The sequence below is a fragment of the Lontra canadensis genome, unplaced genomic scaffold, assembly GCF_010015895.1.
Source record: "Lontra canadensis isolate GAN:19392208 unplaced genomic scaffold, GSC_riverotter_1.0 scaffold142, whole genome shotgun sequence".
NCBI lineage: Eukaryota > Metazoa > Chordata > Mammalia > Carnivora > Mustelidae > Lontra > Lontra canadensis.
In genome coordinates, this window is record NW_022631136.1 from 1,059,783 (window position 1) to 1,087,116 (window position 27,334).

The following is a 27,334-nucleotide window of genomic DNA, read 5'->3' on the forward strand; positions in this document are numbered from 1 at the left end:
CAAGCATTTGCAATGATGTGGACGGAACTAGACGGTATTATGCTAAGTCAAATAAGTCAATTAGAGAAAGACAATTATCATATGATCTCACTGATATGTGGAATTTAAGAAACAAAACAGAGGATCATTGGGGAAGGGAGGAAAAAATAAAACAAGATGAAATCAGAGAGGGAGACAAGCCATAAGATTCTTAATCATAGGAAACAAACTGAGGGTTGCTGGAGGGTTGAGGGGTGGAAGAATGGGATAACTGGGTGATGGACACTAAGGAGGATATGTGATGTAATGAACACTGGGTATTATATTAGACTGATGAATGACCGACCTCTACCTCTGAAACCAGTAATACATTACATGTTAATTAACTGATTTAAATTAAAAAATAAATTAAATTAAAAATAAATAAAAGAAACCTGGCGATTCACAGACCTGTACCCCTGGGGAAAAAAATATATGTTTATAAAAAATAAAATTTAGGGACGCCTGGGTGGCTCAGTTGGTTAAGCGGCTGCCTTTGGCTCAGGTCATGATCCCCGAGTCCTGGGATCGAGTCCCACATCGGGCTCCTTGCTCAGCAGGGAGCCCGCTTCTCGCTCTGCCTCTGCCTGTGCTCACTCTCTCTCTCTCTCTCTCTGACAAATAAATAAATAAAATCTTTAAAAAAAAAAAATTAAATTAAATTAAATTTAAAAAAAAATAAACACAACAACATTAAAAAAAAAGTTTGATCAAAATGCAAAAAACGAATAAATAAATAAATAAAAGAATACATATTACTACTTTTAATATATTTTCCTGATTACCAATAATACCTATTCATTTTAGAAAATCTGAAAATAAAAACAAAAGTTTCCATAATCTCATCATCCAGAAATTTGGTAAGTATCCTTTTAGTTTTGCTACACACACATTACACAGATTTATTTCTGACAGAGTAGTATGTTACAAAAACTGTAACCTCCCAACATACTGAGAACATTTTTCTATACTGATATATATTTGTCACTTCCAATAGCTGTATAGAATTCCATTTCAAATAACTATAATTTACTCACCCAATCTTCTAATTTTGATATTTATAGTGCTAATTGTTTGCATAACCATAACATTGTTGTTTAAGAGAGTGAACTCTAAAACCAACCTCCCCAGACTCATATCAAACAATGAATTAAAATGTGTAAAACTCTTGGACACAGGGGCACCTGGGTGGCTCAGTGGGTTAAAGTCTCTGCCTTCAGCTCAGGTCATGATCCCAGGGTCCTGGGATGGAGCCCCGTATCGGGCTCTCTGCTCAGTGGGGAGCCTGCTTCCTCCTCTCTCTCTCTGCCTGCCTCTCTGCCTACTTCTGTCAAATAAATAAATAAAAATCTTATTTAAAAAAAAAAAAAACAAACTCTTGGACACATAGTAAGTCTTAGTATGTTACTCATGTTACCAAATAAACCCAAGGATCGCTCCTGCATTATTATTAGCTGGTGAAATTAAATACTAGCTATATTAGCTACAGAATTTTTCTTTTTGAGAGAGAGAGAGAAAGCTAGCATGAATGTGTGAGTGGGGGGAGGAGAGAGAGAGAAACAGAGAATCTCAAGCAGGCTCAGGCCCATTGCAGAGCCCCATCTCATGACCATGAGATGATGACTCAAGATGAAATCAATCTGGACACTCAACCAACTGAGCCATGCAGGTGCCCCTTAGCTACGTAATTTTTTAAAAAGAAAACAAAAGGGGTGCCTGGGTGGCTCAGTGGGTTAAAGCCTCTGCCTTCGGCTCAGGTCATGATCCCAGGGTCCTGGGATCGAGCCCCACATTGGGCTCTCTGCTCAGTGGGGACCCTGCTTCCTCCTCTCTCTCTGCCTGCCTCTCTACCTACTTGTGATCTCTGTCTGTCAAATAAGTAAAATCCTTAAAAAAAAAAAAAAAGAAAAAGAAAACAAAATGAGAAATTTAACAACAACAAAAGAAGTGGACAAAATACTACTCATTCTCCCAGGCCTTTTTTTTTTTTTTTTAAAGATTTATTTATTTACGTGCAGCATCTCAGTGGCTCAGTAACTTGCACGTCTGACTCTTGGTTTCAGCTCAAGCCACAGGTCATGGGATGGAGCCCAGAATCAGGCTCACAGCTCATCAGAGAAGATTCTCTCCCTCTGCTCTGCCCGCCATGCGCACACACTCCCTCTCTCCCCCAAATAAATAAATCTTTATAAATAAACAAATCTCTTTAAAAAAGAGTAATGCACAAACTATACTAATAAAAAAAAATCTTAAAAGCAGCAAGACAAAAGAAGTCCTTAACTTACAAGGGAAAACCTGTAAGGCTGAGGATTTCTCAACAGAAACTTGGCAAGCCAAAAGAGAGGCATGATATATTCAAAGTGTTTAATGGGAAAAATCTATAGCCAAGAATACTCTCTATCCAGCAAGGCTATCATTCAGAAAAGAAGTGATAAAAAAGTGTTTCCCAAACAAAAATTAAAGGAGGTCGTGACCACTAAATCAGGCCTGCAAGAAATATCAAACTGGACTCTTTGAGTGCAAAGTAGAGACCAAAGGTGATAAAGACAAGAAAGGATCAGGGAAAATCTCCAGAAACAACAAAAGAACTATAACAAAATATAAAATAGTTATAAATACATATTTATCAATGATTACTTTGAATGAAAATCGACTTAACATTCCAATCAGACGATACAGGGTGTCAGAATGGATTAAAAAAACAAGACCCAGGGACGCCTGGGTGGCTCAGTTGGTTAAGCAGCTGCCTTCGGCTTTGGTCATGATCCCAGCATCCTGGGATTGAGTCCCACATCGGGCTCCTTGCTCAGCAGGGAGCCTGCTTCTCCCTCTGCCTCTGCCTGTGCTCACTCACTCTGACAAATAAAAAATCTTAAAAAAAAAAACAAGACCCAACTATATGCTGCCTACAAGAGACTCATTTTAGAACTAAAGACACCTGCAGATTGAAAGTGAGAGGGTGGAGAAACATCACACAAATAGATGTCAAAGAAAGTCGGAGGAGCAATACAGAGACAAAGCAGACTCCTAGGTTCTTGCATTCTTTTAGTCCTGCTTTGGTATCAGGGTAGTTATTGGCCTCATTGAATGACTGTGAATGTGATCTCTCTATTCCATTAATTGTAAGATTTTGATAAAAGATTGTCATTATTATTTTTAAAATTTTTGTGGGGTTCGCCAATGAAGCCATGTGCATGGTTTTTTGTGCTGGGAAATTTTTGATACCTAATTCAACTTTCATTCATGTATTGGTTTAAGAATATTTTCTACTTCTTAGATTCAAGATTCATGATTGAATCTTGGTAACTTGTCATTTTTAAGAAGTTACTTTTTTATCGGGTTTGTCAGTACATAATTATTTATAGTAATCTGTTATCACACTATGTATTTCTATGTTTATCTATTGTATTGTTTCCCTTCCATTTTGGTTCTCATTTTGGCTTTTGAGTCTCCTTTTTTTCTTAATTCATTTAAAGCACTGCTAATTTTATTTTTTTTTTTAAAAACTGGTCACTACTTTCTTTTTTTAAAGACTTTATTTAGTTATTTGATACAGAGAAAGAGAGTTCACAAGTAGGCAGAGAGGCAGGCAGAGAGAGAGGGGGAAGCAGACTCTCTGCTGAGCAGGGAACCCAAAGCAGGACTTGATCCCAGGAGACTGAGAACATGACTTGAGCCGAAGGCTTAACCCACTGAGCCACCCAGGCACCCCTCCTCACTACTTTCAATGTTATGTTATTGTTTATTCTGGTCTCTTATTTATTTCTGACTTTTCTTTGTTATTTCCCTCCTCTACTAAATGTCAGCTGTTTATTCATTTTCTAGTATCTTATGCTATAATGTTACCTTGTTTATTTGAGTTCTTTTATACAGGCATTTATAGCATAAATTTCATTCTATCATCTGTTTTCACTGTATCCCATAGGTTTTAGAATATTGTTTTGTTTTGAGTCATATTTTGTTTTGAGTCATATTTGACTTGCTGTTTGATTTCTTATTTGGTCCACTGCTTGTGCAGTAATGTGTTATTTAATTTTCACATATTAAATTTTTTTTAGGATCTTATTTATTTGACAGAGAGACAGCCAGATAGGGAACACAAGCAGGGAAGTATGAGAGGGAGAAGCAGGCTTCCTGTCAAGTAGGAAGCCCAATGCCGGGCTTTATCCCAGGGTCCTGGGATCACGACCCGAGCTGAAGGCATATGCTTAATGACTGAGCCACCGAGGCACTCTACATATTAAATATTTCATATTTACATTGCACATTTTCCACCTTTATTGTTGATCTTTAGTTTTGTACCACTGTGGTTGGAAAATACATTTGGTATGATTTTGGTCTCTTAAATTTGTAGTATTTATTACACTACTTTTTATGTGATTTAACCAGGGGTTTGTTCTGTGTGTACTTGAAGAAAACGTATATTCTATTTTTCTTGGATGGAATGTTTTACATATACCTTTTAAAACCACGTATTCTGAAGTATGCTTCAAATAAGAAATGCTCTTGTTGAAAGAAAAAAAAAAACTTTAACTGAAGGTACTCATTTAAAATAAAGCACATCAGAGGGAAGTTGGGGGGGATGGGTTAAATAGGTAAAGGGAATTAAGAGTACATTTGTCATGATGAGCACCTGAGTAGTAATGATGTATAGAATTGCTGAGTCACTGTATTATACACCTGAAACTAATATAACTCTGTATGTTAATTATACAGTAATTAAAGTAAAAATCTTAATAAAAAATAAAATTTAAAACAATTAAAAAAAAAACCCTGCATATAAGAAACTTAGATAAAAAACAGTATTCTGTATAAGGAAAAAAATCCAGGGACTAAAGAGCAGTATCTGACAGCACTGTAGTTAGTAACCAGCTGAAATGAGAGGACTGGGCATAGCAAAGAGGATTCAGCCACTACTAAATCAGGCTGGCTTGTAGGAAAGCCATTCATGATACAATACCCAAACTTACCCCGGTCGCCGCTTAATAGCCCTGTGGACAATGGCTCCTCCACCTTGAATCCCAGGCCCAGGGTTTCCTGAGGCAATGGCTGGACCCAGTGATGGTACATCTGATGTCATCTCTATAAGAGAAAAATAGAAATATACATTTAAGAAAGACAGTCCTTTCTTATAATCATCATCATCACTGAGTTTGCTTGAAGAAAGGCTCAAGGTATAGACGAAATCCCAGCAGCTTGCTAGAAAACCCAAATGCTCATATCCAGATTGCTCTGCTTGAATTGTTACACTGGTGAAAGCATACATTCCCTGTACTTCAGTTTCCCCTGCTTCACAGAGTTTGGAAGAGAGAGTACTATATTCTATCTGCAGCCTTCACTTTTTTTTTAATTTTAAGATTTTATTTATTTATTTGACAGAGAGAGATCACAAGTAGGCAGAGAGGCAAGCAGAGAGAGAGAGGAGGAAGCAGGCCCCCCGCAGAGCAGAGAGCCCAATGTGGCACTCGATCCCAGGACCCTGAGATCATGACCTGAGCTGAAGGCAGAGGCTTAACCCACTGAGCCACCCAGGCACCCCTGCAGCCCAAAAGCTTGTGATGGTGACATAATGCTGATCTAAAACACACACACACAATCAGTTTTATACATTTTACTCACGCAATATACATAAAACATAACTTATTTTATTTATATAAAATAAGTTATCTAAGTTTCTTATGTATTTTATTTAGAAAATACAGAAAAGAACCAAAAATAAATGGAATTCTAACTCCACCTAGCAATAACAAAGCAATACTCTCCTTTCCTCTCCCAAAGTGGCATAAGTGAAAGCCAACTAAAACAGGTTTAAATAAGATCCAGGCATCTGGGATGCCTGGATGGCTCAGCCAGTTAAGCATCTGTCCTCGGCTTAGCTCATGATCCTAGGGTCCTTGCTCAGCGGGAAGCCTGCCTCTCCCTCTTGTCTGCAGCCTCACCTGCCTGTGTACGCACCTGCTTTCACTCCCACTCTCTCACAAATAAATAAAATCATAAAAAAAAAAGATCCAATATCACACAATACAAAAATACTCAAATACAAAAATATTCAAACTTTAATTTTAAGAAAGAAAATCACTCATCATACCAAGAACCAAGAAGATCTCAAACTGAATGAAAAATAACAATGATATGACATAGATGTTAGAATTATCTGACAAAGACTTTAAAAGAAGTCATGATAAAAATGCTTCAATAATTATTAATACAGTTGAGGGGCACCTGAGTGGCTCAGGGGGTTAAGATGCTGCCTTCGGCTTGGGTCATGATCTCAGGGTCCTGGGATCGAGCCCCGCATCGGGCTCTCTGCTCAGCGGGGAGCCTGCTTCCTCCTCTCTCTCTGCCTGCCTCTCTGCCTGCTTGTGATCTCTCTCTGTCAAATAAATAAATAAAATCTTAAAAAAAAATTTAAAAAAAATTATTATTATTAATACAGTTGAAAGCCTCAGCAAAGAAACAGTCTCAACAAAGAAATAGCGTATAAAGAAGAATCACATAGAAATTTTAGAACTGAAAAATAACTGAAATCAAAAGTTAAGTATATTGATTCAATAGCAGAATGGAGAAAACAAATGGAAGAATCAGTGAAATGGAAGAAAGAACACTAGAAATTACACATTAGAATACTAGGCAAGAAGAGAAAGAGGGCAAAGCTGAAAAATAACGTCTGAAAATTTCTCAAATTTGGCAAGAGATGTAACCTACAGATTCAAGAATTTGAGTAAACCCCAAAAGGATAACCTAAAGAATTGCATTCCAACACAGATCACAAATGTCTAAAAAACTAAAGATAAGTTTTGGAAGTAGCTAGAGAAAAATGACACCTTACCTACAAAAAAAAAATAATAATAATAATTCAAACAGCAGATGCTTTATCTGAAACCATGGAGGCAAAAAGAAAGTGGCACGATAGCTTTTAAGTTTTGGGGAAAAAAGAACTGTCAACCCAGAATTCTGCAACCAGTGAAAAGGGGAGTGAAGGGGAAATCAACACACTCTGATGACGTAAAACTATGGAGAACTTGCAACCAGCAAACCTATCCTTAAAAAATGGCTAAACAAAATTCTCTAAACAGGGAAGAAATTATAAAACAAGGAATTTTGGAACACATCAATACATATCAAGAAATAAAAAAGAACACAGTATGCAAAAATATGGGTAAAATCCACAGGCTTTCCTTCTTCTTTTTGAATTTTCTAAATTACATTTGCTGGCAGAAGCAAAAATTACAACAATGTCTGACATGTTTCTGAATGTATACAGAGGAGATATTTATGACAATTAAATTACAAATGGGGATTATAAAGGGAGGTAAGATGTTAACACTTAAAGTGGTAAAATGACACCACCCACAGACTGTAATATTATGATATATAATGCAATGCCCACTCCAGCAATTACCAGGAAAGCTATACAAGGAGGTACACCAGCAAACATTACAGATAAATCAAAATGCAATTCTTTTTAAGATTTTACTTTTATTTATTTTAATTTTTAAGGTTTATATAAATATTTTGGTAATCCCTACACCCAATGTGGGGCTCAAACCCACAACCTCAAGATCAAGAGTCACATACTCTTCCAGCTGAGCCAGCCAAGCACTCCTCAAAATGGAATTCTAAAAAAATGTTCAAGGGCCCCCTGGGTGGCTCAGTGGGTTGAGCCTCTGCCTTGGGCTCAGGTCATGATCTCAGGGTCCTGGGACTTAGCCCCGCATTCGGCTCTCTGCTTATCAGGGAGCCTGCTTCCCCCTCTCTCTCTGCCTGCCTCTCTGCCTACTTGTGATCTGTCTCTGTCAAATAAATAAATAAATAAATAAAATCTTAAAAAAAAAAAAAAAAAAGTTCAAATAACCTACAGGAAGGCAGAGAAAAATATAGAGAAGCAGAAACCAAAACAAACAAATGAAAAAGAAAACAGCAGACTTAAGCCCTAACATAAAAAATTTATTAAATGTAAATGGTCTAAATATACCAATTAATAAAAAGAGATTAGCAGAACAAACAAAAAAATATGACCCAGTCTATAAGCTGCTTCATATGTAACAGTAGAGACAGGTTGAAAGTAAAAGGATGAAAAGACATACATCATATAAACACTTACCAAACAAAAGCAAGAGTAGCTATATTAATAATAATCAGATAAACTCCAAAGCAAATAAAATGACCAGAAACAAAGCACATTATATAATATGCAAGCCACCAAGAAGACACTTGGCAGCTATGCACTAAACAAGAGAGCTGCAAAATCTGTTAAACAAAAACTGATAAAAGAGAAACAAGAAAATGATTGTAGCTGAAGACTTCAACACCCCTTATTCAACTAACAGAACAATTAGAAAATCGGCAAAGACATAAAAGATCTCAATGACACCCTCAACCAACAGGATCTAATTAAGATTTACTGACTCTACCCCAAAATAGCAGGTACACCTTCTTTTCAGGTGTCCCCAGAATATAAACCAATATAGATATATCCTGGACCATTAAGCCTAAACAAATTTACAAGAATGAAATCAAAGCTTATACTCTCCAACTAAAAGGGAATAAAACTAGAACTCAGTAACAGGTAACAGGAAAATCACCAACATTTGGACACTAAACGACACATTTCTAAGTAATCAATGAGTCAAAACAGAAGTCTCAAATGAAATTAAGAAAACACAGAACTAAAATGCAAATTAAAATGCAAGATAGTTAAAATTTGTGAAATGCAGCAAAAGCTCTACTCAGAGAAAATTTTATAGCACTAAAATGCTAACACTGGAAAAAAGGGAAAGTCAAGTCAGTCATCTATACTTCTGCTTCAAGCACCTAGAAAAAGAACAAAATAAACCCAAAGCAAGCAAAACGAAGGAACAGACAACATAAATCAATGAATTTGAAAACAGAAAAATACTTTAAAAAAATAAAATTAAAAGCTGGTTCTTTAAATAGATCCCCAAAATGGCAAGACAGGGAAAAACATAAACAAAAACAAACACACAAAAAACTACCAATATCAGAAATGAAAAGAGAAAAAATAAAACGAAAAGACAGATATCACTACAGACCTCAAAGAAATGAGAGAGAAGTAGTAATACTAGGAGTAACTTACAAACATAAATTTGACAACTTAGACAAAATGGACCAATTCTCTGAAAAAACACAGACCCGATACAAATCAGATGACGTAAATGGCCCCATAAATACTAGGAAATTGAATCCATAATTTTTTTTAAAGATTTTATTTATTTTCTTGACAGAAACAGCAAGAGAGGGAACACAAACAGGGGGAGTAATGGGAGAGGGAGAAGCAGGCTTCCCACCAAGAAGGGAGCCCGATGTGGGGCTTGATCCCAGAACACTGGGATCATGACCTGAGCCCAAGGCAGACGCTTAACAACAGAGCCACCCAGGTGCTGCTGAATCCATAATTTTAAAACTCTCATAAAAGATATCTCCAGGTCCAGAAGGAGAATTCTACCAAACATTAAAAAAATTATTATCAGTTCTACACAATCTCCTCCAGAAACTGGTTGAGAAAGAAGACACCAATTTTTACAAGGCCAGAATTACCTTGGTACCAAAACAGACAAAATCAGTACAAAAACAAAGCAAACTGACAAAAAAAACTAGAGATCAATATTCCTCATGAAAACAGATAAAAATTCTTAATATTAGCAAATAAAATTGAGCAATATGCAAAAGAATTATATAACATGACCAAATAAAGCCAACTGGCTCAATATTTAATAATCAACATAATCCACCATACTAATAAGTTAAAGAAGAAAAATAACATGATCATATCAATTTAAGCAAGAAAGCATTTGATAAAAACCAACACTCATTCCTAACTTAAAAAAAAGATCAGAAAAATAAAAATAGAGGGAAATGTCTTCAACTTGAAAAAAGAATCTATCCTTCCAAAAACCCCAAAACAACAACAGAAAAAAAAAAAGAGAGAAAGAAAAAAAGGCCTCAAGCTAATATTATACTTAATTGTGAAAGATAATCCTTTTATGACTGGAAAGAAAGCAAGAATGTTCCCTCTTATCATTTATTCAAACATAGTGTGGGAAATCCTAGCCAGTGCAAAAAATGCAAGAAAAGGAAACAAAAGGCATAAAGATCAAAAAGGAAGAAATAAAACTGTCCCCATTCACAGATGGCATGACTATCTTTGCAGATAATTCTAAGGAACTTAACAAAAAAACTCACAGAGCAAGTAAGTGATTCCAGCAAAACTGAATGATACAAGATAAGTATACAAGATTAAAGCGCTTCTATATATTAGCAACTAGTAGACACCAAAATTTAAAATACCAATCTACCTACAGGGATGCCTGGGTGGCTCAGTCCGATTAAGCGGCCAACTCTTAGTTTTGACTTCAGATCACGATCTCAGGGTCCTGGGATCAAGCTCTGCATTGGGCCTCACACTCACTGGGGAATCTGTCTGAGGATTCTCTCTCTCCTTCTCCTCCTCCCCATGCTCCTGCTCACACTTTCTCTAAAATAAATAAATAAATCATGGGGTGCCTGGGTGGCTCAGTTGGTTAGGCATCTACCTTCCGCTCAGGTCATGATCCCTGGTTGCTGGACTGAGCCTCCTATCAGCCTCTCTGCTCCGCAGGGAGTCTGCTTTTCCTTCTGCCCCTCCCCCAACTCATGCTCTCCCTTGCTCTCTCTCTCAAATAAATAAAATCTTTAAGGAAATATAAATAAAATAAACCTTTTAGGGTCCCCTGGGTGGCTCAGTCATTAAGTGTCTGCCTTCAGCTCAGGTCATGATCCCAGGATTCTAGAAATGAGCCCCACATCATCGTGCTCCCTACTCAGCAGGAAGCCTGCTTATTCCTCTCCCACTCCCCCACTTGTATTCCCTCTCTCACTGTCTCTCTGTCAAATAAATAAATAAAATAAAATCTTTTAAAAAAATAAAAAAGCTATTTGTAATCACTTAAAAAAAGAAAAAAATACAACAAACATCATAGGACTTGTATGCTGAAAACAACACAACACTGATAAAAGAAATCAAAGATCTAAATAAATAGAGAGATACACCATGCTCATGAATTCGAAGACTCAACATAATAAAGATGTCAATTTTCTTCAAATTGATACACAGGCTTAATGTGATTCTTATCAAAATTCTACCAAGACATTTTTATAAACAAGATAATTCTAAAATTTTTAAGGAGAGGTAAAGAAACTATAATAGCTAAAAACAATTTTGACAAAGAAAAGTGGCAGGAATCAGTCTACCCAATTTCAAGGCTTATTACAGATTTATGGTAATCAAAAGTATGGAGTCTTGGCAGAGGGACAGACACAGAGCAATGGAACCCAGAAACAGACCGATACAAATATGCCCAAATGATTTCTGACAAAAGTGCAAAAACAATTCAACGGAGGAAAGATCATCTTTTCAACAAATGGTGCTAGAGCAACAGGACAACTGTAGATGAAAAAACTGAACCTCAACCTAAGTTGTGCTGTTTATATAAAAATTAATCAGAATGGATCACTATGTCAATGTAAAAACTATGTAACATTTGCGGGGGGGGCGGGGGGGGGGGAGAAAATCTTCAAGATCTAGGCCTAGGCAGAGTATTTAGATTTGGCACCAAAAGTATGATCCATTAACAGTAAAACTGATAAATTGGATTTCATTAAAATTAAAAACTTTTAGTCTGTGAGTGACTGCCAGAAGATGAAAAGACAAGTAACGGAGTGGAAGAAAACACTGAAGGGAAGGCCTTATATCCAGAATATAAAAAAGAAAGCTCAAAACTCAACATTAAAAAAGTAGTCTGGGGTGCCTGGGTGGCTCAGTCATTAAGTGTCTGCCTTTGGCTCAGGTCATGATCCCAGGGTCCTGGGATCCAGCCCTGTGTCCGGCTCCCTGCTCATGGGGAGGCCTGCTTCTCCCTCTCCCACTCCCCCTGGTTGTGTTCCCTCTTTCACAGTGTCTCTCTGTCAAAAAAAAAAAAAAAAAAAGTAGTCGGACTAAAATAGGGGCAAGACATGAAGAGACAGTTCACCAAAGATATAAAAATGGTAAATAAGCATATGAAAACATGGTCAACATCATTAGCCATGAGGGAAATGCAAATTCAAGCCACACTGAGATGCACTACATACCTATCAGAATAGCTAACATTAAATAAATTAATTAATTAATAAAAATACCAAATGCTGGGAAGGATATAGAAAAAGTAGATCACTTATACATTGCTGGTAGATGTAATACAGCAAAGACACTTCAAAAAACAGTTTGAAAGTTTTTTGAAAAACTTGGGGCACTTGGGCACCTGACTTTGGCTCAGGCCAAGATCTTGGACTTCTGGGATCAAGACCTGCATCATGCTCTGAGCTTAATGGGAGTCTGCTTCTCCCTCTGCCCCTCCCCCTACCACTAAATCAGGAATGTACTTTTTATCTTTTTTAAAGATTATTTATTTATTTGACAGAGAGAGATCACAGGCAGGCAAAGAGGCAGGCAGAGGGAGAGAGGGAAGCAGGCTCCCTGCTGAGCAGAGAGCCTGCGGGACTCAACCCCAGGACCCTGAGACCATGACCTGAGCCAGAGGCAGAGGCTTAACCCACTGAGCCACCCAGGCGCCCCTTAAAATCTGAAACAAATATGTTTGTAAAGCATTTATTAATATAATTATTTTTTTCTTTTAGTTTGTTGATGGCATGAATTATAAGTTTTCTCAGCTTGAACCATCTTTGAGTTCTTGGAATAAACCCCACTCTATAACTGCACTAGACTGAATAATATAATATAAAAATACATGTCCACACAGAATCTCATATTGTGATCTTACTTGGAAATAGGGTCACTGAATATATAATTAGCTAAGACTGAAGTCATAATGGGTTAGGGTGGGTTATAAATCCAATGCCTGCTCTTTTATTTTCTTTTTTTGAGATTTGAGAGCGATAAAGCAAGAGTGCAGGAATAGGCACATGCAGGTCAAAAGGAAGGGGAAAAGGAGAGGAGAGACAGTCTCAAGCCAGCTAGCACTCAGCACTGAGATCAGGATCTGAGCAGAAACCACGAGAGTGGGACACTCAACCCACTGCACCACCCACGTATCTCTGACAGCTTTCTTTCTAAGAGGAAGGAGAGACACATTGGATACAGAGACACAGAGACTAGAGTGACATGTACAAGCTAAAGAAGAGGGAAACATTTTCTCTCTCAGAACCTCCACAAGGAATCAAAGCTGCCAACATCTTCATTTCAGATTCTGAGCCTCCAGAACTGTGAAAGAATACATTTCTGTTGTTTTAAATCACCCAGTTTGTTAATTTGTCACAGCAGGCCTGGGAAACTAATACAATAATGATGTATGATTCTTTTAATATATTCTGGATATTAATCACTAATATTAGCTTCTTTCAAATGGAAGAACTTAGGGTAGCACAGTTAGGGAGTATTCTTATTGCATTGAAATCAAGTACCTTCTATTAAAATCACAATTGCATGGCCTTGCCTGAGGAAAGCACCCACATCCTAGAGACTGAATGGAAAGCCAGGGATTTGGGTGAATGCACTAACCTCTGCCTCTAGAGTTCTTCCAGCCTGCTCCTACCTCCAGATCCTGGGTCCAAGCCGCGGCCTCCAGCCCAGCCATCCCTGATGCAGACTGGCTGCCCCCACAGCCCATTTCTCCTGCATAATAGGGTTTTGTGCAATTAGGGAGTTTTTCCATAAACTGACCCTTGTATTAATAGAGCCTTCAGGAGATTTTTGTTAGAAACTAAGGACCTCCCTTCACCTCTGAACAGCTTTTTCGTCAATTCCAACCCAAATATCTATGTACCTTTCTAATTCACTCAGATTTGTGGGTGGCTTCTCTCCTTTTCCTATTCTACATTCTCTAATTCTATGTTCACTTTACATCTCAGAAATGGAGAAATGTACATCAGTCAAGTAAAAGAAATAACCAAAAAAAATTTCACAGAAATTACAGAAAAACAGTAAATATAACATATTTCAGTTAGTCAACATAATTTCCCAGATTTACGAAAAAGCTACCTCTAAATGTAACTTCCTTTCCTGAAATAGGAGAAATAATACAAAACTAAGTCACTGAAAACACAACGAAGGAAAACAGAAATGATAAAGGAAGCATTAAAAGTTGGATGGGGGGCCTGGGTAGCTCAGTGGTTAAGCATCTGTCTGACTCTTGATTTTGGCTCAGGTCATGATCTCAGGGTCGTGAGTGAGATCAAGGCCTGCATTGGGCTCAGTGCCGAGTCTGCTTAAGATTCTTGTTTCCCTCTGCCCTCCTGACTCACACTTATCCTCTCCCTCTCAAATAAATTAATTAATAAAAATATATTTTTTTAAATTTTGGATAATAAAATGTTCAAAAAGAAACCTTGAGACCAATTATTCATTATATTCTTAATGTCTAAAATATGAACTTTGGATGTGTTTTTTAATTTTTTTAAGATTTTATTTATTTGAGAGAACTCTACAACAAAAAAACATAACCTGATTTTAAAATGTCCAAAAGACTTGAATAGACATTTCTTCAAAGATACACAAATAGCCAATAAGCATATGAAAAGATGTTCAACCACCACAAATCACTGAAGAAATGCAAATCAAAACTAAGAGATATCACCTTACACCCACTATGACAGCAACCATCAAAAATTTTTAAAAATTAATTTAAAAAATTTTTAAATAATGAAAAATAAATGGGTGCCTGGCTGGCTCAGTTGGTGGAAGATACGACTTGATCTTGAGGTTGTGAGTTCTGGCCCCATGCTAGGCATAGAGCATACTTAAAACTTTATTAAATTAAAAAATAACAAGTATTGGGGCACCTGGATGTTTTAGTTGGTTAAGCAGCTGTTTGCCTTTGGTTAAGGTTATGATCCTGGGGTCCTGGAATGGAACCCCGCAGGGAGCCTGCTTCTCCCTCTCCCCACCCAACCCCCCAGGTACTATCTCTCTCTCTCAAATAAACAATCTTTAAAAAAAAAAAAAAAAAAGGTATCGGTGAGGATGTGGGGAAAATGGAAACCTTGTACTCTGTTGGTGGGAAAATAAATTGGCGCAGCCAAAATGGAAAACAGTATAGAGAGTCCTAAAAAAATTAGAAACGGAACTATTTTACTATCTAGCAATTCTACTTCTGGATATATACTCAAAAGAATTGAAAGCAGAGTCTCAAAGAGATACTTAGACAACATCCACAGCAGCATTATTCACAATAACCAAGAGGTGGAAGCAAGCCAAGTGTCCACTGACAGATAAATGGATAAAAAATTGGGGCATATACATCCAGTGCAATACCCTTTGGCCTTTTAAAAAAGGGAATTCTGCAGTAACATACAACACAGATGAACCTCAAAGGTACTAGTTAAGCGAAATAAGCTAGTCACAAAAGGAGAAATACTATAGGACTCTACTTAAATGAGGTACCTAGAAAAGTCAAATTGATTGAGACAGAGTATAGAATGGTTGTATCCAGGCACTGGGGGATTTGGAGAATGGGGAGTTATTATTTACTGCGCACAGAGTTTCAGTTTTGCAAGATGAAAATAGTTTTGGAGATGGGTGGTGATGATGGCTGCACAACACTGTGAATATACTAAGGCCACTGAACTGTACACTTAAAAATGTTAAAATGGCAAATTTTATGTATTGTGCATTTTGCCACAATGGAAAAAAAATATATCAGAAAAATTTTGAGGTGAATCTATATCATGGAAATGGAAAGTTATCTATCATATATGATTATGGAAAAACAAGCTACAGAAAAAAAATATAAAATACATTTCTTTTTCAAAGCTTATATGTGGGATGCCTGGGTGGCTCAGGCAGCTGAGCATCTTGCCTTCAACTCAGGTCATGATGCCAGGGTGCTGGGACTAAGTCCCAAATAGGGCTCCCTGCTCAGTGAAGAGCCTGCTTATCTTTCTGCCTGCCATTCTCCCTGCTTGTGCTCTCTCTCTTTCTGACAAATAAATAAATTTTTTAAAAATTAAATAAAGTTTATATGCATAACCGAAGTCTGGAAGAATTCATTTAGTATTAATTGCATACCTACTATATGCGCTGGCACTACCAGATCCTAGAGATAAAGCAATAAATAGAAAAGACAAAGATCCTAACCCTTACAAACTTTACATGCTAGTGGGAGAGAGAGATCAACAAGAAAAATAACTTAAATATAAACTGGAATGACAATATGAAAGTGACATTTTATAGGTAAAAAATGGATATCAAATTTCAAATGATTCAACCTAATAATACGTTATATAGTAATAAATGTGGAGGGAAAAAAAAACTACAGGAAGTCAAATCACAAGTATATAATGGTTAGGGGCGCCTGGGTGGCTCAGTAGGGTAAGAGTCCAACTCTTGTTTTCAGCTCAGATCATGATCTCAGGGTTCTGAGATGGAGCCCTGCATCGGGTCCATGCTCGGCTCTGAGCCTGCTTGAGATTCTCTCTCCCACTCCTTAGGGGAAAAAAAAAAGTATATAAAAGTTGAAAGACAGGAGGATAGCAATTTTAGATAGTGAGGAAAGACATCACTGAAAAGGTAAAAGGAGATAGGAATAGGAGACAAGAGATAAGAAAAGGAGATAAGGCAATAAGCCATGCAGGTATCTGGGGGAAATGCATTCTAGGCACAGTGCAAAGATCCAGAGGTGAGAACATGCCTGTTAAGTTCTAGAAGTAGTGTGGATGACATCATGATTAGAATGGAGTGAGCAAATGTAACACAATAAACTGACAGTAGTTATCTCTGGGATGGCATTTAGAGACTTCTACATTTGATTTTCTATATATCCTTATTATTTTGTCTTTTACATTAAGCATGTATCACCTTTATACTGGGAAATGCAAGATCCAAATTTTTTAAAAAGAAAATGTGGGGGGATGCATACACTGAAAATTTGAGAGAACAAAGCTTAAGCTTTAAAATTAGATAAAACTGGATTCCAATCCTGGGGATGCCACTTACCACCTATTTGACTTAATCTCTCTGAGTTTATCTGTAAAATGTAGGTAATAATAATACCAACTTTTTTGGAAGATTATATTAGATAATGCATGTGAAAAGTACTTAGCATAGCACCTGAAACACTCTAAGTACTCCTTAAATAGTAGCTTTACAAAAATATATCACAAACCAAAATGTTAATCGATTTTGCTATTAATTTTTTTCATGAAAAAGCAATATATTAAAATATGGATATACAGAAAACCAAATATAAAAGTCTCTAAAAATATTCAACAATCTTACAGAAGTGAACGATCAAAAGTAAAATCCTCTACACACAAACTCCAATCTCACTTTCCCCTTAGGGTAACTGCTATTAACATTTTGATATAATCTTTCCATATCTTTTTCTATACACCATATATCAAAGGTTTTCTGGCAATTTTTACATAAGAAAGGTTTTTTGGTAATTTTTACATAAGAAAGGTAATTTTTATATAAGAAAGAGATCATGTTATATTTATTCTGAATGTTTTGTTATTTCCATATAACAATAAATTTGGAAGGTATGTCATGTCAAATAGTTAGCTCAACCTTTTTAATTGTTATATAGTACTTCATAGTACAAATGTATATATTTATGATATTCAAATAATCAGTATCATAAATAATGTTTCAAAGAACACCACTGTATATTTTTATGCATGGTACCAGTATTTCTATAGTAATAAATTTCTGAAAATGATAAGGGAACATATTTAAAACTTTGCCCATTATACTCTAAGAAAGCTATGCCAATTAAGAGGCTCATCAACCATATCGAATTATCCATATGTCCACCAGCACTGAGAAGTAGCAATCCTTCAAATTTTTGCCAATTTTCTATGTATAAAATTATCATTAATGTTCATTTATCTGTTATTAGTAAGACTGAATATATTTTTGTTATTGTTAATACTTTTTCTATTTTGTCCTATAAAATTTAAATAATTACGTGTAACTTCCCTAAAAAAAAGCAAAGTCTCCAATTAAAAATGAAGTTCACACTTTTAGTAATAGGTTTATAGAGAATCTATGAATTAGAGGAATTTAGAGAAAGAAAAGTTGATTCTGAGATGGTTTAAATTAAGATGTGGCCTTGTCCATAGCACAGAGAAGGTGCTCAATAAGAAGGAAATAGTAAAGAAAACAAGGCCACCAGCCAGTCAGCCAGAAAAGTTTCAAATTAAATTTCAAATTAAGCTGGTCCTCAAAAAAAGTAAAGGAGTGGAAAAAGGCATTCCACACAAAGGACATAAGCAAATCCTAAAGGGAGGTATGAAAATATGTGTGAAGAGCTGTCAGGCCTATATAGAGCACAGAGTCTGTATTTGGGGGAAAAAAATAAAATGTCAAGTGTGAGAAGGTCTTCAATGACAAGATGAAATCTTAGATTTGATTCAACAAGCAACCAAAAGGTAAGATACACTTTTAAATCAGAGTGACAAGAAGAAAAGGTAAATTAAAAGATTAATATGACAGATTTAAAGTTTGAAGTAATAGAAGTAGGGAGATGAATTATATTAACCAAAAATGAGGTGATAAAGACATAGGACAACAGCAGGATGAAAAGGTTAAAAGAACCTCTAAAATTTTAAACTATGCCACTTCTGAAGAAAAATAATGGGGTAAATGCATACCTCTACTTTTACTCCCCCCACCGAAATTATATAAAGGAAAAAAACAATTTTATACAAGACATAAAGTCCATCGACACAAAAAAATGGAAGAAAAGAGCAACAAATTTTTGGAAACTGGGACCACTGCCTTGATAGATCCACAAGAACTGAATCCTAAGCCAGCAGGAGGAAAAGCAGAAAACCACCCCAATTTATATGTCAGAATCCCCCAAAGTCTCGGGAATTGGTAATTCTAGGTACAGAGGAGGGGGTATGTGTGAATGAAAGCTAAAATAAAAAGAACTAGTTCAACAACTGTTTAAGCAGCAGGCAGGTTTTCAGATCCTCTCCCTAGTCGTCCTAGCACGGAAACTGCCTCACTCCCCGATTAAAAGACTGCTTTATTCTCTTGAGAATATAAATCTTCTTTTCTATCTATGTTGCCTGGTCTGGGGAACACCAGGCAAAGCTGAAAGTTAGGCTACCATACTGAAAACAGGGAAACTAACAGCAATGAATGCAAAATGGATGCTTCCCTCTTCCTTTGTTGTACTGCTTTGCCTATATTCCATGTTTTCTCTTTCTTGGATTACTGGTGAAGCACATCCTCTACTAAGTTCTTGAGAAAGAGTGTAAGGGAGACCTTGGATATATGAAAATATCTTTCTTATATTTCACTAACCAATAGTTTGCCTACATCTGCAATTCTAAGTTGGAAATTATTTTCCCTATGAATTCTGAAGGCATTGCTCCATTGCCTTCTACTTTCCAGTGTGACTAGTAAGAAGCATGATCAATCTGATTCCAGATTCTTCTGAGGAGTAATCAATTTTTTCTTTGTAGCTTACAGGATACTCCTTGTATCTGATGCTGAAATCTCATGATATTGTGCCTTGATGTGGGTGTGTTTTCATTCACTAGTCTGTCCCCTTCAATTTGAAAACGCATGTCTTAAACTTCTCGAACATTTTATTCAAACAAGAACAAAAAAGTTAAAAGAGATAAAAATGGTTGTTACCGAGAAGAAACTGAGAGAACAGAGTGAAGGACTATTGTTTTTGTAAGAAATCATGTAAAACTAACTCTTCAAAAAAATATATGCATGTATAATTTGATTAAAATAACTTTAAATATATATGTTTAAACATATCTACCTTAAATATACACTTTTATATAATCAAAGCATTTTTATGTTTAAATATATATATATGGGTTTTGGGGGGGGTATCTGATAACCAATCAGATAAAATACATGAAAGAATCCAAACACTTCCAGTTGCTTAGCCTGGGGAACTGAAAAAACTGTGATAATCATGGAAGATACAGAAAAGTTAGGAAAGGTAGATTTGAAGGAAATACTGGTGAGCATATATATAAATTGTATGTTAAAGATTATTCAAATAGAGATGTGTTTTAAATAGATGAAAATAGGGGCACCTGGGTGGCTCAGTTGTTAAGCTTCTGCCTTCCGCTAGGGTCGTGGTCCCAGGTTCTTCGGATCTAGCCCCACATCAGGCTCCCTGCTGTGGAGGTGGGAGCCTGCTTTCCCTCGCCCACTGTCCCTGCTTGTGTTACTACTCTCGCTGTCTCTCTGTCAAATAAATAAAATCTTAAAAGAAAATAGATGAAAATATAGGAAAGAAGCTATGTGAGAAGTCAGGAATGACAATTTTAGAGAATCTTTTTTTTTTTTTGAGAATCTTTAATACATGTAAGAAAAATAAGGGAATCAGATATAGTAGTTAGCAAACAAATACTTAAGGTAGGAAAGCAAGTAGCTGGGCAAATAGAAATGAAGGAAGCTTAATAGTTATAAGTTCTAGCCCCAGGAATGAGACTAGAAAAGAAGTATAATGAACAAGAAAAAGAAAATGAGCAGGCAAAAGAAACAAAGAAAGAAGAGTCAGTGAAAAAAAATTAAAAATAAGCAGAGCAGCATCTTCATGAGGCTTATCTAAAAGGCACAATTGCGGGGATGCCTGGGTGGCTCAGTTGGTTGAGCGACTGCCTTCGGCTCAGGTCATGATCCTAGAGTCCCAGGATCGAGTCCCACATTGGACTCCCTGCTCGGTGGGGAGTCTGCTTCTCCCCCTGACCTCTCTCCTTTTACTCTCTCTTTCTCTCTCTCAAATAAACAAATAAAATCTTAAAAAAAAAAAAAGGCACAATTACGGAGTATGGAGAACTAAGAGACGAATTCCATTAAGAAGCCTAAAAATTATTTAACGAGCTGAGAAACAAGGGCAGGCACCTGGGTGGATTGGTCAGTTAAGTGTCTGCCTGCCAGCTCAGGTCATGATCCTGGGGTCCTGGGATTGAGTCCCTCACTGGGCAACCTGTTCTGCAGGTGGGGTTGGGGGTGGGTGGGTCTGCTTCTCCCTCTCCTTCTGCCCCCCCCCCCCGCTCATTTTCTCTCTCTCTCTCAGATAAATAAAATCTTAAATATATAAATAACTGAAAAACAGGACACCTGGCTGGCTCAGTTGGTGGAGTATGCAACTCTTGATCTTGGGATTATGAGGTCAAGTCCCACATTGGGTGTAAAGATTACTTAAAAATAAAGTCTTTAAAAAATAAAGAGCTGAAAAACAACTATGAGTAAAAAACACAGTAGGGACACCTGGGTGGCTCAGTCAGTTAAGCCGCTGCCTTCGGCTCAGGTCATGATCCCAGGGTCCTGGGATCGAGTTCCACATTGGGCTCCTTGCTCGGCAGGGAGCTGGCTTCTCTCTCCACCTCTGCCTGCCACTCTGCCTACTTGTGCTTGCTCTCTCTCTCTCTGACAAACAAATAAAATCTTGAAAAAAAAATTAAAAAAAACAAAAACAAAAACACAGTAACTCACAGAAAAGATTTTAGGAACTGCCACACTCTTCCAGTTTTTTTTTCAGCACCTTGCACTCACTGCTCCATCTAAGCTATTATGCCCTCCTGGGCTGCCCAGAAATGGTATTTCACCTTCTTTGCCTACAGAAAGACAATATCCCACCCTCCTCCTCCTCCTCAAAAGATATCTGTCATCTTTATCATACTATATTGCAGTAGGCAGTGACTCTAAGAGTGGAAAATCTTACACCTTAATGATTAAGAATATTGACTATGGGAGCAGCTGGGTGGCTCAGTCAGTTGAGCATCAGAGTCTTGATTTCAGCTCAGGTTATTATCTCAGGGTCATGAGATCCAGCCTTAGGATGGGCTCAGTGCAGAGTCTACTTGAAATTCTCTCTCCCTCTCTCTGCCCCTCCCCCTACACATGCATGTGAGCATGTGCACTCTCTTTAAAATAAATAAAGAAAACGGGTGCCTCAGTGCATCAGTTGGTTAAACATTCAACTCTTGATTTCAGCTCAAGTCACGATCTCAGGGTCTTAAGATGGAGCCCCAAGTCGGGCTCTGCATTGGACATGGAGCCTGCTTGGCAGTTTCTCCTTCTCCCTCTGCCCAGTCCCCATTCTCTCTTAAAAATAAAAATAAAATAAAAAATTTAAAAATGTAAAATAAAAAGTTGACTGTGTAGACAGATTGCCAACAATCAAATTGTCTCTACCCCCTACTAGCTATGAGATTTCAGACAAACTATTCACCCTGTGCCTTAGTTTCCTCATTTGTAAAACAATAATATTAAGGTATCATAGGACTGCTGTAAAAATTAAACAAGATAATACATATGAGGATTAAATGAAATAATGTACTTAGAATAGCTGACATATAATTATTAATAAATGCTAGCTATTATAAATTAATTCATGTTAATGGCTTAATTAGTATTACCCTTTCAGAGGTATTTTCATGTGAACAGTGCATAAAGATATGAACCCCCAACATTCACTTACTCAACCAATAATTACTGAACTCAGTTCCACATCCTTAGCACCACCGTGAGCAGTGGGGTGCTATGGTGAAAAAGGAAGGTAAAGGTGCTGGTTCTCATGAAACTTAAATTCTAATTACATTCTTAAAATCATAAACTTAGTCTGTTCATTCAATACAGTGAAAATGTAAAGGAGAAAATACAAAATGAAGAAATGATGAAGAGGGGCACCTGGCTGGCTCAGTTGGTAGAGCATGCAACTGCTGATCTCGGGGTTGTTAAGTCTGAGGCCAATGTTGGGTGTAAAGATTACTTAAAAATAAAATATTTTTTAAAATGACGAAGGGACACCTGGGTGGCTCAGTGGGTTAAGCCTCTGCTTCAGCTCAGGTCATGATCCCAGAGTCCTGGGATGGAGCCCCTTATCCCCTTATCAGGCTCCCTGCTCAGCGGGGAGCCTGCTCCTCCCTCCCCACCCCCCCACCCCCACCCCCCCACCCCCGCACCGCCTGCCTGCCTCTCTGCCTACTTGTGATATCTTTCTCTCTGTCAAATAAATAAATAAAATCTTTAAAAAAATAAAAAATGATGAAGAGATGAAAAAGTTTAGAGAATTAATTTGAAAGTGAGAGATGGTTTCTAGTATACAGAATAGCCAATAAAACAGGAAAGTGCAACCTGGCATAAGTAGGAACTTTATAAATGTTTAATCATTCTTAAATGATTAAAGCAGGGCCTATCACTAGGTGTGGATGTTGGGCCCAGATACATTCCAGTGAGCTCAAGCCTTGCATTTCAGAAAGCTTAAATGTATTCTTTTACTGTTACATTTAAATGAAATCAGCTAGGGGTGCCTGCCTGGCTCAGTTGGTAGAGTATGTGACTCTTGACTTGGGGGCTGTAAGTCTGAGCCCCACACTGGGTGTAAAGATTACGTAAAAATAAAATCTTATTGGGTTACGGACATTGGAGAGGGTATGGGATATGGTGAGTGCTGTGAAATGTGTAAGCCGGACAATTCACAGCCCTGTACCGCTGGGGCAAATAATAAATTATATGTCAATAAAAATAATTAATTCTTTAAAAGATTTTATTTATTTATTTGACAGAGATCACAAGTAGGCAGAGAGGCAGGCAGAGAGAGAGAAGTGGGGAAGCAGGCTCCCCATTGAGCAGAGAGTCCGATGGGGGGCTCAATCCCAGGACCCTGAGATCATCATGACCTGAGCAGAAGGCAGAGGCTTTAACCCATTGAGCCACCCAGGCGCCCCCAAAATAATTAATTTTTAAAAAGGGGAAAAAATCTTTTAAAAACAGGTTATTAAATAAATACATACATAAAATCAGCTTTATACCCCCCACATAGGACAGTACCACCATGAACTTAACCTTTAAAATAAATATTGTGGGGGCACCTGGGTGGTTCAGTCAGTTAAGTGTCCGACTTTAGATCTCAGCTCAGGTCTTAATCATGAAGTTTTGAGTTCAAGCCCCACATTGGGCTCCACGCTGGGCATGGAGCCTACCTACCTACATACATACATACACAAACACATACATACATACATAAATATTCAAGTGAATAACTTAATGGAAAAAAAAAATGGAAAAAAAAATGTCCAAAAACAGTTTCCACTATCAAGGATTCAAATTTTACTAGTTTTGGAATGAAATACCCACAATATGTCATGGCCTAAGTAAAAGCCAGGAAAAGGGTTTCCTTGACTGTAACAATTTAGTTTTTGAAGATTAGCCACCACTTGGCTACTAATAACCTACTGTTATTTCCTCAGAAGAAATTCCTCTATCACAGAGAACCACAAAAGACTTTCATTAAACTTCCAGGAAACACGGTATTCTCATCTGTTAGTGGACTGTTTGAGTAGAGAGGTAGGGCTATAATGCAAAAAACTAAAATTAGAGACCACTATATCATAAAAATAAGAAAACTAGAGTTCCAATAATGCAGAATTATCTACTTCTTAATGTTTAAGAAGAGAAGATTCAGGTTGGCGCCACAAATCTATTGCATAGATCTACACAGATATACTATGCAGATCAAGGTTCTTTTTCAAAATGTTAATTGTATTTCAATTGTTGAATTAGTAAATTATATTTAATACACTTCCCCCCACCTTTTTTAAAGACTTATTTAGCTGTCAGAGAGAGAGCACAAGCAGGGGGAGCAGCAGGAAGAGAAGCAAGAGAAGCAGACTCCCTGCTGAGCAGGACTCTGGGATCATTACCTGAGCAGAAGGCAGACGCCTAATCAACTGAGCTATCCAGGTGTCCCTAATATACTTTTCAAAAAGGTTTTTGCCATAAAGTATCTTGACATATTAATTTTACACCACATAAATTCCTATTTTTCCAATATCTGAAAAAAGTAAAGGTAATGGGTAAGAATATTGTTAACTAATCCTTTCAAAATATAATTTACAAAGTGAAAATTAAGTAACAATAAAAATTTTTCCTAAATATCAGCTTTACAAACCCAAACAATGTTCCTTCCTTAACCTTCTGCCACATTCTCCATCCACAGTAAGCGGTAACTACTAGCACAAAAAGAGGTAAGATGAGACCACCAGAATCAAGGGAAGAAATACCTACATTCCTACAAATTCACTCATATCTCTGGTTTGAATACCAAATTGGAAGTCAAATACCTAATCTCTTCCTAAAGAATGCTTTTAGCCAGCATTATGAATCATGCATGCAATTTAAAAAGTGTTCCTCAAAACTGTTAGTATTTCATAGACAAAAAAGACAGCCTGATACTTCATGGACCACCTACCAACCACTTCTACTTGCCAATGCTTAAGCAGAAGTAACGAAAAATAATAGAATATGGGGAATTATCAATTCATGCAGGCAAAAGGCCATTATCGCATTAGACCTATTACTTCAACATAACTCTTAAAGAGTAGAAAATAAGCCACATCTTACTCTGCCTTTGATCCAGCACCACATTAAGATATACGCAAAGGAACCAGGTCCCCTACAAGATACTTAAGGGCCACCAACACTCTCTAAATCACACTCTATGTACAATTAACATGATCATCAAGCATTAACACTGAAGACTACCTTAAATGGAGCTTAGAGAGAAAAGTTAAATAATGATTACAAAAATCTTTTGCAGACATTTGTGAAAATAGAATTAGTAAGTACTATAGGAAATCTTAACCAGCAAAAAAAAAAACCCTCAAAGAATTAGGTATGTCTCTAATCCCTAAAATGGCTCTAAGGAAATGTTTGACAATGCAACAAAGAATTCTGACCTGAAAAGCATTTACCTTCTTTTTTTAAGATTTATTTATTTATTTCAGAGAGAGAGTTTGCAAGCATGCAGCTAGCAGGTGGGGGCTGGGGCAAAGGGAGAGAAAGAGAGAAAATCTCAAGCAGACTCCCACTGAGGGCAGAGCCTGCTGGGGGCTTTATCCCAGGACCCTGAGATCATGATCTCAGCAAGAGTCCGAGGCTCAACCAACTACACTACCCAGGCACACCAAAAACATTTTCTTTCTTTGCACTGAGCACAGTGTATTTCCATCCCATGACCCTCCATTCATAGTCCACATTTCCCAAAACCCAACAGGCTATAAAAGTCCACAATGTATCTGTGATTGCTTCCATTTTCTATAAAGAGGCAAAAGAAAAAATGAAGGGAAAAAGCGCCTTTTCTAATTTAATAACCAGGTAATTAAATGTTGTATCAATAACTTGGAAGAGATGTGACAATTTTTCAACATCAAAAAGGAGATCTAAAAATTGCAGGCACAGGATGTCGAAGGATAATAAAATCAAATGCTTCATCAGCAAGGATTCTACACAAATAAACACCATTTTCTGGTTCAGATTTCAGCTGATATGAATCAAGTAATAAAATGTGGTCAAGAAACTGTCATTCTGGTCACTGTTGTTGAAAAAACAAAATAAAGCAGCCCCACCCACACTGCTGGAAAAAAGCTTCCGAAACATTCACTAATCTTGTTTACCCAGGCCACCTCTTAATAAGAGAAATGCTTTGCAACTTCACTAGGGTTATGTAACTATTTTGCAATGTGTTATCAGTTTAAAATCGTGTTTATTTACTCCCCAGTCTTAACACATAGGTTATTTTACTATGAGGCCCGGTTTGCCATAATAATAGCATCTTTCCAATTTTATTCCATCATCAGCACTTCCTGCAATAAAACCTGAGCCATTAATTTTATCTTTTCCTCTAAAAAAATTTGAAAGATTTTATAATATATTGACATGTGACTAATTAACTTCCTTAAATAGCTCTGTTACCAGAAACAAGGTAGTAAAGACACTAAATTTCATAAGGATTCAACTATTACAGCAAAACTTGGGTACCATAAATTATACTCATTTCAGAGACATGGGAAAAAAATCCAATTTCAGCTTCAACATGGGAAACCCCAGTGAGTCCCTTCCACTGCTGTATTTTCAAGCAATTCAGCCCCAACTTGTGGGTTCTTTTTTAAGCCTATCAAAGATAGGGATTTCTGGAAAAGGATTTTATTTCTCAAGAACGTAAAGTAGGATCCCTAAAATGAACTTCCCAGGGAGAAGTAACTGTAATATAGTGGAAAGAGGACTGGGGCTAGGAATTTGGAGACCTGATCTGTTTAGACCTGCCTCAATATACTCCACTCCATTACTCAGACATGACTGGCTAGATTTTTTAATATCCAAGCTCCCCCTTTTGAAGAGATGTTCACTGAAAAATGACATGAAACTGACTCTTCTTTCAAAAGAACCCTCAACCCTTTATTTTTTTTAAAGATTTTATTTATTTATTTATTTGACAGAACGTACAAGCAGGGGGAGTGGCAGGCACAGGGAGAGGGAGAAGCAGGATCCGCTGAGCAG

At 37.1% G+C, this 27,334-nt stretch overlaps 1 protein-coding gene across 4 annotated transcripts in view; it reads right to left on the reverse strand.

The window, feature by feature from the left end:
* Positions 1 to 27,334, reverse strand: part of ARNT (aryl hydrocarbon receptor nuclear translocator) — a 70,432-nt gene that overhangs the window by 42,128 nt on the left and 970 nt on the right. For 3 of the 4 annotated variants that reach the window (XM_032843586.1, XM_032843585.1, XM_032843584.1), the window contains exons 2-3: positions 13,574 to 13,687; positions 4,989 to 5,100 (exon numbers count right to left, since the gene is read on the reverse strand). In XM_032843586.1, coding sequence (XP_032699477.1) covers positions 4,989 to 5,100; positions 13,574 to 13,687 — 226 coding nt within the window. The remainder of the gene's footprint in view (positions 1 to 4,988; positions 5,101 to 13,573; positions 13,688 to 27,334) is intronic. The other variant, XM_032843587.1, reaches the window with a different exon arrangement.